A 10,673-nucleotide genomic window follows, 5' to 3' on the forward strand; every position below is an offset into this window, starting at 1 on the left:
GGAAGGAGAGGATACATGACAGAAGAGGAACAAAGGAGAAGGGAGGGGGCTGGGTCCAGAGATTTCATTTGGTCCCATTTCTGAGTAATCTACTTACGCCTGCTGTCAGGCTCTCCCCTATCTAGGGATGCAGCCAACTCTGGGGTGGTTAGGATGGAAGCCAAGCTAGAACTCCAGCTGGAATCAAGCCTTGCCAGCTGGCAAGGGCCCCACACTTCCCTTATCACAAAGGTTCACAGTGATGCCACAGACCAAGCCTAAAAGATGATAGAGGTGCTTGTCTGAGCCAAGATACAGTTGGGAGCACTGGGCAGGGAGTGTGGAGTTGTGGCGGCCCTGCCTTCAACCTGAGAGACCCTCAGCAGTTCATAGAGGCACGAGCTTTGTTGGCTGCTGTGTGTTCCTAGCTTGACATATTTACCTGGCTCCTTTGCGAGAGCCAGATCTTACATCTTTGCCTAGAAAAGGCACTTCCCTAGCAGTAGAAAAGCTAAGACCAGGGAAGTTATCCATTGCTGGTGAGCCCAGAGGCCATCTGTCAGGGAGCATTAGTGAACACCTGGGGAAAGGGAAGATAGCAAGTGAATAATTTCCTTCCCAGGGATGTTTCTCTCCCAAAGAACAATTGTGAAAAGAGTGCACTGAGGCACATTGAGTTGTAACACTCTTACATGCATATCCAGGACATGCTTGCTCCTTGAAACCACTTCATTGTGAAATAGAAATAAATACACTAATATGGGCAAGTCCCAGTAGGAGCACCAGAGGCTGGGCTCTGCTGTCTAAGTCACTCTAAAATAGCATGTCACTACAAGACAGACTCTTGTCTTCATAACTCTCCACCTCCCATTTTACCAGATGACAACCTGTTACTCTGATTATCCAAATTGATTTAAAATTTTAGTATTGATTGGTTCATATGTTACCCCTCATTCATTCCCTCATTCAACAAATATTTACCGAGGTTTCCATGTGAACCATAGACTATTTTATGGGCTCGTTATACATCAGTAAACAAAATAGACCAATATCGTTGCTTTGTGCAGCTTCCATTTGAGCAGGTGGAGACAGACAGTAAACATATGATGGGTAGATGGTTAAAATGAAATGGGGAAAAGAGAGCAGGCTGACGGGGCTGGGAGCAGTTTGCCATTATCCTGTGGTCAGAGAAGGTCTCATGGAGGAACTGACTTTAGAGGAAAAACTTAAAGAAGGTGGGGGAACGAGCCTCTTGGATACTGGGGGCAGAGGGTTCCAGGTAGAGAGAAGAGTCAGGGCCACGGTACCTCTGTCCTGGCCTGTTCAAGTACCAATGAGAAGGGCAGAGTGGCTGGAGCAGATGAGGAGAGTAGAGGAGATGAAGTGAGAGGTGCAGATCCTGTGGGGCAATGTTGGCCATTGTGAGGACTTCAGCATCTACTCTGAGTGAAATGAAAGCCACCAGAAGGTGCCGAGCAGAAGAGGGACATGATGTGACTCAAGGAACGTTCTATCTGTTGTGTTGAGCATAGATTGTAGGGGATACATATGGAATAAGAGGACCCAGAGAGGAACATATTTGGACAGTAGAGCCAAGGATTTCCTGATAGGTTATGGTTAATGTCTGTACATTTAACACTGCATACATAACACTTATAAGGTAAATGTGCGTACACTTAACATTACATATTTTATGGGTGATTTTTCATGTTGGAACTCAAAAGTTAAGAGACTCCCAAGCAGACATTTTGGCAAAAGAGGATCTTGAGTCACCACACTAGTGACTGTGTGTTTCACCCTGAGTTGACCTAGGGGAGTTGGAGGTTTGATGTGGAATTCGCCATATTCTTCCAGGTCGTAGTTTCTGCCTGACCCTTTCTGGAGTGTCTCTGCAGCGCAGATGAAAATGGCAAGTTCTCTAGACTTCTCTCTGATCAACCTTCTTGTCTGCCTCATCTTGGTCCAGCAGCTTACCCCTTGTTCAGGTACGGAACATTCTGCTTTCATGTATCTGAAACACACAATTACCTCCTAGTGCTCTTTCAGAACCTCTGACAATTTCTCATACCTAGAAATCCAATCCCAAATCAAATGTGCACACGCCATTAAGAAAAATTTTACTTCTGTTAGGATTATGTTGCTCTCTAGGTTTTTCGTATCTCACTCTCCCACTCTCATAGCCCCAACTTCCTCTGATGGAGCTTCTCCTTTTGCTGACCAGCTCAGTTTTCTGTGAGTGGACCCCCTGGTCCCATCCTGGGCATGGTGGGTGAAGACGCTGAACTGCCCTGTCATCTTTCCCCGAAGATGAGTGCGGAGACCATGGATCTGATGTGGGTGAGATCCAGCCTTAGGCAGGTAGTATACGAGTATGCAAATGGAAAGGAAGTAGAAGACAATCAGATGGCACAGTATCGAGGGAGAACTTCGATTTTAAGAGATGGCATCACTGAAGGGAAGGCTACTCTCCGAATTTACCCTGTCAGAGCCTCTGACAGTGGAAACTACCAGTGTTATTTCCAAGATGACAACTTCTCTCAAAAAGCCATGGTGGAGCTAGAGGTAGCAGGTGAGCCTCCAGGCTTTGTCCTGAGCTCATTCCTCCATGGGACCTGGGGGCAGAGTCAGAGTTCATGCTCCAAATCCATCTCAGAGCACTCTTGGCTCATCACTAGGAACTGCCTCCACTGCCTTCCCTCTTTCTTTCTCTTAGGGCCTTGGGAAAGACACAGGTTTTTCTCTAGAAATAATCCCTCCTGTACCCTATAATATCAAGGAAAGAAATCCCTCATGCTGGCTACCAGGGTCTAAGCAGGGAAGTGGAAGCTCAGGGATAAGAAGGACAAGAAAATATCTCCTCAGTGATGGCACACAGTTGTTTGGATTCAGTTGTGTTCCAGATCACTTCTGTGGCCCCTCCAGGTACATGCTGCTGTGGGCCCAGGGAGGCTGACCTGTGGGACAGCATCTGTGCTGCCCATGTTCTCCCACCAAAGATCCCCTGGAACACACCTGGATTGACCCAGCTGTGTTTATTACTTGTTGCAGGAAGGGAGAATGCACACCATGTTGGAAGTGTGCAGTGTCTCAGTAAGAGTCTGTTAGAGAAGACTTCGCATAGAATTTGAGCTTGTGTTAGAGGAGTTGGGGGAGGGTTTATGGAAGTGGGACTTTGCTTTGGATTGGAAACTGTCAGGAAAGTGGGAGGTGTGATTCTGTAGGTGGGTGTCTTAATAAGTCTTATCTAGGAGGGAGACTAGAGTGAGGCTAAAGCTGTGATTGGTCAAGGAGCAGTAGTCACTCATAACCAGGATAGGGAAATGTTTGTCAGGATTGAGGTTTGGACAGTGTTCATGTTTTTCCCTATGATCAAACACAATTGTTCAGTGGTCTTTTTTTGTCTTGACCCACCAGAGTGACAAAGTGACGTTGTCTGATATTGATGTTCAGTGGAATTGCTTATGTTCAACAGGAGAGCACTGAGACCAGGCTGATATCCAGATGTCAAGGGTTGCATTTCTCTTTCTCAGGGCACTCTTTTTCCCTGTGGTTTCTGGCTGGGTTTGCTATATGGGGAGCCATAGCAGAGGATCGAAGGAGGGAGACAGGAAAGAGGGGTCTAGGTACTTATCCCCCTGGCTTTCTCCCTGAGGACCACCTCTAGCTGGCCACATTCCCTTCTCAAAGATGACAGCTCCTCTTAAGAATATGCTCTTTATATGACTTTATTCTTTTAGGTCTTCAAAATGGCTTCTTTTCCACTTCCCTTTGGGTTTAGGGGTGGGTGATAACTGCCTCATTGATCTTGGCCGTGGGGTATTGCTCTATTCCATATAGTTTTCCCCTCATACCTCCTTTATGAAACTTCCCTTGAATTATCTAATGTGAGTGTGTCATTTGTTTCCTGTTGAGACTCTCATTGATACAGGAGGGTTCAAAGAATTCAGGCTCATTTATCCTTCACAGCACTGGGTTCTGATCCTCGCATTGAAATGAAAGGTCATGAGGATGGAGGGATCCATCTGGAGTGCATGTCCACCGGCTGGTATCCCCGACCTGAAATACAGTGGATAGATGCCAAGGGAGAAGACATGCCAGCTGTGGCTGCACCTTTGGAGCTGGATGGAGCGGGTCTGTACGCAGTCACAGAATCTGTGATTGTGAAAGGCAGCTCTGGGGAAGGAGTATCTTGTATCATCAGAAATCCCCTCCTCAACCAGGAAAAGTCAGCCAGGATTTCCATTGCAGGTCAGTATCCTGCTTAGCTCAGGTATACTGTGCTGAGCTGTGTTTTTTGAAAAAAGGAGAATATGTAATTCTCTGTTGCTGACTTTTTTCTTTGCAGTGAATATAAGGCACAGAGCAGGGATCTGGAGCCTCCTTCTTACTCTGTGCATGTTTCTTTTCCCCACTAAGTTGTTTATGTCACAAATATTTACTATTTCCTGTGTGCCAGAAACTGTGACAGACAATGGGAATTGTGGGAAAATGGTAAAGATCAGACCCTTAGGCAAAGATAAATTACAAAATGGGAAAAAAATATGTACAACTGACGTCTTAGAGAAAGGAGTAACCTCCTTAAAATATAAGACAACCCAGTAGAAAAATGAGCAAAGGAAATAAATTATTAGTTCACAGAAAAGGAAATAACACATGAGACAATGTCCCACCTCACTCGATAGAGGACTATGTATTAAAACATTTTCCACTTCTGAGATTGGCAAAAAAAACAAAACAAACAAGACTATTTTGTGGTGGTAGATCACACATTCTGAGGGTAGGATTGTGGGGAGACAGTCACTCTTAGACATTTGTTGGTACATTTTGGTATATTTTTGGTATAAATTGGCACAAATTCTTCTGGGAACAATAAGCAGTATTTCTCCAAACTATTTATTCATTGATCCAAAATCCCACTTCTGGGAATTTCTCTGACAGATGTACTTGCATATGTATGAAATGACTCATGTAAAAGGTTATTTGTTGTAGCATTAATTAAAATAGTAAAAAGTTATAAACTATGTAAAATTCCATCAATGGGGAACTTTTATGAATGGAATATTGCACAGCTGGGAAAGAAAACACAGACATTATCTCTGTGCTAATATGGCAGGATCTCCAAGATGAAGAGAAAAAGCCACATGCAGAGCAGTTCGTATAGAATGCTGTCTTTGGTGTAAAAAAGAAAAAATATGAGTGTATTTATATTTTAAATATTTAATACACGCTTGAATAGCATTCACTGTGTGTCAAGTTCTTTATAAGCATTAATTTAATCCTTTAACCTTGTGAGTGAGGTACTATTATTACCCAGTGTTATAGATTAGGACACCAGGAACAGAGCAATTAAGTAATTTGTCCAAGATCGCACTGCCAGTCAAATGGAGGAGCCAGAATTTGAATCAGGCCCTCAGCTCCAAAGTTCATATCGTTAGCCACCATATTAAGTTGACTAATGAGAGGCTAACAAATGTGGGGGAGGGAGGAGGGAGTGGATGGCAGTCTTGGATGACTTTTATATTTTTTTGATATTTGACCCATGTAAATGTAACCTATAGAAAAATTCAATTAGAAAAAACATGATTCTGATGCTCAACTAACTCCTATTCACACGTGAGAAGCAGACAGTTCAAGACAAGGAACAGTATTATGTTATAGTAAGAGCTTACTGATGTCTTCTCCTAAATTCTCTGAGACTTTAGGAGGAGAGGGATCATTTAACATCATGAGATCAACTCTGTGATCCCCGCCCTGAGAGTGAGAGGCTAAAGCTCCATTCCATTGCAGAGCCCTTCTTCTGGAGAGCCCAGCCCTGGATCTCCACACTGGCAGGGACCCTGCCAGTTCTGCTGCTGCTTCTCGCAGGGGCTGGTTACTTCATGTGGCGACAGCAGAAGGAGAAAGAGAGAGAGCGAGCAGTAAAGGAGCAGGAACAAAGGGCAAGAGGTATCAGACCAGGGAGAGAACCTAAGGCTCTGGCTTAAGGGTGGGTGCCCCCAAGGATCTCACCCCATCTCCATGTCAGGCACCCACCTTTGCACTGGGTCATTAGTAAGTTTTATTCTTCAAAGATCCTCCCCACTTCATCCCCACAACAGTAATTTTTTTCCTGCTTATTTTCCAGAGTACCTCCAGCTTGTACTGCGTAAGTTCCGATTCCCCCAGGGATCCACCCACGTCTTGGTATCTCTGTGTTAAGTTGCTCCCTGACTCTTCAGGTTTCTTCTATTGCAGACTTAAGAGAGATAGACTGCCTATCATGGCTTATGCTTGGGTGACTCTGACATTTTCTCTGAATTCCCAATATTTGCCCGTGCCTTTCTTCACCCCTAACTCTACCCAGGGCTGAGAAATATCCAGGATCCCTTTACCAGGGAAGGAAGTAAGGGTGGCTGATTTTGAGGAAATATCTGGGAGTCATGTTTTTTTTAATGGAAAAAAGGCCCTTCAATCTCTCTCCAGGAGGGGCCCACAGACTCTTCAGCCCAGCAAGGCACCAGGGAATATCCAGGGTGCATTGGAAAGGAAAAGTGGAGGAAGGGGATGGAACTCTCTAAATGAAGTGCCTTCCCTATGCTGGGAACCTCACTGGATGCTTTCCATAATCTGTAGGCTGCTGAGAAAAAAACAAAGAATGTAAGATTTAAAAGAATGAGGAAATCAGAGAAGAAGGAGAGAAAAGTGTCTATTAAAAAAGGAGTGGCCACAGTGGCTCAGTTATAGATTTATTCGATCTGCTTTTAAAAAAATAGTATCAGAAATTTCTAAGTTGCCCAATTCTTTTCAGAAGGAGGCAGGACATCATAAAGCCTGAGATAGTTAGATTCTAGTGCACATCCACAGACACCTGTACACACCGTGTCACCCACGCCCAGGTATGGGAGTGTAAATACATACAGAATAGACCTGCCGGGTCTCAGCTGTGAAAGCACTTACATGGCGCCCGTGGTATCACAAGCATTCAATTGATGCTCTCAGACTTGATATTAAGGAGGAGAGAGGAGGAGAATATTGAACAGGAAGAGGGAGAAGGTAGGAAGGGTGGGAGTGGTAGTCAAAAAGAAAGATTAGATGGGTGCAAATGAAGAGAAAGAAAATGACTCAGAAATGGTATATTTCAGGGCCGGCCCCGTGGCTTAGCAGTTAAGTGCGTGCGCTCCGATGCTGGCGGCCCAGGTTCGGATCCTGGGCGCGCACCATCGCACCGCTTCTCCTGCCATGCTGAGGCCGCATCCCACATACAGCAACTAGAAGCATGTGCAACTATGACATACAACTATCTACTGGGGCTCTGGGGGAAAAATAAATAAATAAAAATTTAAAAAAGAAATGGTATATTTCAGGTGACATCTCTACTTTTCTTCCATTGTAGGTGGAGAGAAGTCTCTTGCCTATGCTGGTGAGTGACCCTGATATTCTCTGAGTTTCCTGGCACATGTGTACCAAGCATTTAAACATTTTCGCTGCTGTGTGGCCCACTAGCATCCCCAGTAGGAATGATCAGATCTAGCCCAGGGGCTCACTTTCTGTGGAGGATACCACCTCTGTTTTTCTTAGGCCTCAGAGAAGACCTTCTAGGCACAGACTCTGGGCATTTTCAGCCACTCCTCACTCTTCTGGCACACATGCCCACACCTCAGCAAATCCTGATCATGTCGCCTGCAGCCCCAGTATAATGGAGGGAAGGAAGTCTACCATTTCTGAGAGATTATATGCCTGATTTGGCAGAGCTGGAGATTAAAGAAGCTGGACATTGGAAGAGACTGAAGAAAGGGAGGGAGAAAAAGCTTAATGAGGAGAATAGGAGGGGGCAAGAACAGAAATAATGCCCTTTCCTTATCTGTGTCTCCTGCCTTTCAGAATGGAAGATGGCCCTCTTCCAAGCTGGTGAGTGAATCACTGTGTGTTCCCTAGGACAACAACCTGAAGGACCATATTCCCTTTCTCTTCTCCAACTCTTGAGATTCTGGGAAGAAAAGTCCCCATGACTGGGAGAGTTCCGGGTGGGTGACTTGAGCTCCTCGTCTCAAGAGTTTGCCCATCTCCAGGACCTTCCTGTAGAGAGTTCAGAGAACCAGGGAGAATTGCTCTCCTGGGCTTCCAGAGATCTTCATGGGAAGGAAGAGGCATAAAAGGTAAAGCTGAGGGAAAGGAGAGGCAGAGTGAACTAATGCAGCAGGGAGAGTGAGGATGTGGAATGACCAAGGAGAGAAGGTAGTGCACAAAGATCTTTGCTTTTTCCAAGCTTCTTATGCCACCTCCTGCTGCTGTGTGTCCCCAAATTATTTAATGTTCCTGAACTTTAGTCTCCTCATTTTTAAATGATTACCATAATTCCTATTATGTGAGGGTTGAGGTAAAGGCTAAATGAGGTAACGAATGTATATTTGTCAAAAAACCAACTTGAAAGACACGGCAGGTTCAAAGTTGGTGGTGGAAGAAGGTTTAGAAAAGGAACTCTTAACAAAGGCAAGAGTGGGATTAAGGGAAAGCAAAAAGGGAATGTGTAGTGAACCAGGGCTCACAATAGTCAGGAGCTGTCACCATCCGTAGGCTTGAAGGCATAGGGAGAAGAAGGAGTTACTGGAGCCCAAAGGAAGCTGTAGCACAAGGACAGGGCTACCTGAGAGTGGTCATGCTTTGTTAGAGCATCACCATCTGACGTTGGCAGGGAGGAAGTGGGGGGAAAATACTGTATCTCTCTATTCTTTCCCCTTCCAGTCTTCAGCTAGTACCTCCCATTGGCAAAACCCAACAGGTAACCAGAGGCAAACCAGAGTCAGTGATTCTGTCCACAGAGGGTAGATTCCTGGGGCCCGGAAGAGGGTAGAGAAAGGAGGAGAGTGGGTCTGGGAGCACAGAAAACCCCCAACATGGCCTCTAGCACAGACAAGACGTGGAGCTATTATAACATCAGACACTTCCTCCATGCCAGGCCCGGGATACATACAAAATATGTATTATCTTTTTCTACCCTAGAGATTAGTATTTTTATCCTCGTTTTTCAGATAAGGAAATTGAGGCTCAAAGATATTATACAGCTTGGGTCTGTGGAAAAAGAGACTGCAGGAAAGGAAAAGTCATTCAGCTCAGGAGTGGTAGACCAAGGATTGAAATGTAAACCTATGCGATTATAAATCACAGGTGGGCTGAGTCATTTTGGGGAGGGAAGTAGGAAAAAGATAGAAAGAAGGAGCCAGCTCAAGATGTCGGGTTAGGCAGACCCTGATGCTCAGCACTTTGCTCCACTGAACATATGACCCCAGGGCTTTTCCTTTGGCATTGCTGAGAGGGTCACATTTAGGGCAGACTGGGGACACCAGGCTCTGGACTCAGACCTCCTCAGCCAGTCCCAGGTCTTGAAGGCTGAGGCTCTGAGGTTTGGGTACAATGACTGACCCCACGGCCCATGTCCAAACTTTTTGCAGAGGATGTGATTCTGGATCCGGACACAGCAAACCCCAACCTCCTTGTTTCTGGGGACCAGAAGAACCTGGAGTGGGCAGACACACGACAGGATCGGCCAGCCAACCCCAAGAGATTTGATACACATTACTGTGTGCTTGGCTGCAGGAGCTTCACAGCAGGGAGACATTTCTGGGAGGTGGGGGTGGGTGTCAGGAAAGAGTGGTATGTCGGGGTGTGTAGGGAGAATGTAGAGAGGAAAAAATGGGTTTATATAGCACCCGATAATGGATTCTGGATTATGGGGCTGTCTGAGGAGAATTACCTTCTGGCTCTCACTGAGCCCCGGACCTACCTGACAATTGTAAACCTTCCTCAAAAAGTGGGTGTTTTCCTGGACTATGAGACTGGTGAGGTCTCATTCTACAATGCCACGAATGGATCTCGTATCTATACCTTCCCACGCACCTCCTTCTCTGGGCCTCTGTGGCCTGTTTTCAGAATTAAGAAAGGGGGTCCCACTGCCTTGACCATTTGCCCAGAAATGACCTGAGTGCAGAGTTCCCTTGTTACTGACCTGGTGTCTGACCTTTCCCTGGCAAATCCTGTGACCCTAGGCTCCACTGATGAGAATAGGGACCCTCAGGCTGAAATAACTTCCTTGCTTTCTCCTGCCCATCCTGGAGCTGAGTGTCTTCTCCTTAACAGCAACATATCACAACAATAAAATATTACTAAATACAAACACTGTGTGAAACACTTCACTAATATTAATTCTATTATTCTATATGACAGTTGAGTTTGGTACCATTTTATTGTCTTCTTTCTAAAGATAAGGAAACGGAATGCAGAAAAGTGAATTAACTTCCCAAAGGTGACTCAGCAAGCGAATGACAGCTTGGATTTAAAAAGAATAACTAACATTTATAGATAAATTAAAATGTACTGGATGCTATGCTAAATGCTTTAAGTGAATTTCACTCATTTAATCCTCACAACAACCCTGTGAGGTAGTATCATTTTGAGAATGTGCAAACTGAGGCAAGGCCAACTTAAGTACTTTCAGAATTTATACAGAAAGTTGTGCTGCTGGCAGAGGTTCAACCGCTGTCCCACCCCTACCCCCCAGCCTGGTCTTCTTTTCCTGCTCCATTTGCTCCTGTGGGGAAGAGACCATGTGTAGCCCTGAGGTTCCCTCCCACAACATCCTAGGGTGAGGATCACTGTAGGTGACTATGGAGGTCACACCCCACTTGGTTCCTTCAATGTCAATTGTCAGAGCCATAGGT

The 10,673-nt window shown here is 45.3% G+C and overlaps 1 protein-coding gene across 1 annotated transcript; it reads left to right on the forward strand.

Annotated features, from left to right (window-relative positions):
* Window positions 1–1,846: 1,846 nt before the first annotated feature.
* Window positions 1,847–10,082, forward strand: LOC101405653 (butyrophilin subfamily 3 member A3-like). Its single transcript, XM_014797410.2, has 8 exons — window positions 1,847–1,964; window positions 2,201–2,548; window positions 3,946–4,227; window positions 5,767–5,925; window positions 6,104–6,124; window positions 7,352–7,378; window positions 7,840–7,866; window positions 9,408–10,082. Exons 1-8 carry the CDS (start codon window positions 1,880–1,882, stop codon window positions 9,935–9,937), a joined length of 1,479 nt encoding a protein of 492 aa, XP_014652896.1. The 5' UTR covers window positions 1,847–1,879; the 3' UTR covers window positions 9,938–10,082.
* The last annotated feature ends 591 nt before the right edge of the window (window positions 10,083–10,673 follow it).

This window comes from Ceratotherium simum, chromosome 13 (assembly GCF_057802395.1).
Source record: "Ceratotherium simum simum isolate JZ-2026a chromosome 13, ASM5780239v1, whole genome shotgun sequence".
In the NCBI taxonomy this organism is placed as follows: domain Eukaryota; kingdom Metazoa; phylum Chordata; class Mammalia; order Perissodactyla; family Rhinocerotidae; genus Ceratotherium; species Ceratotherium simum.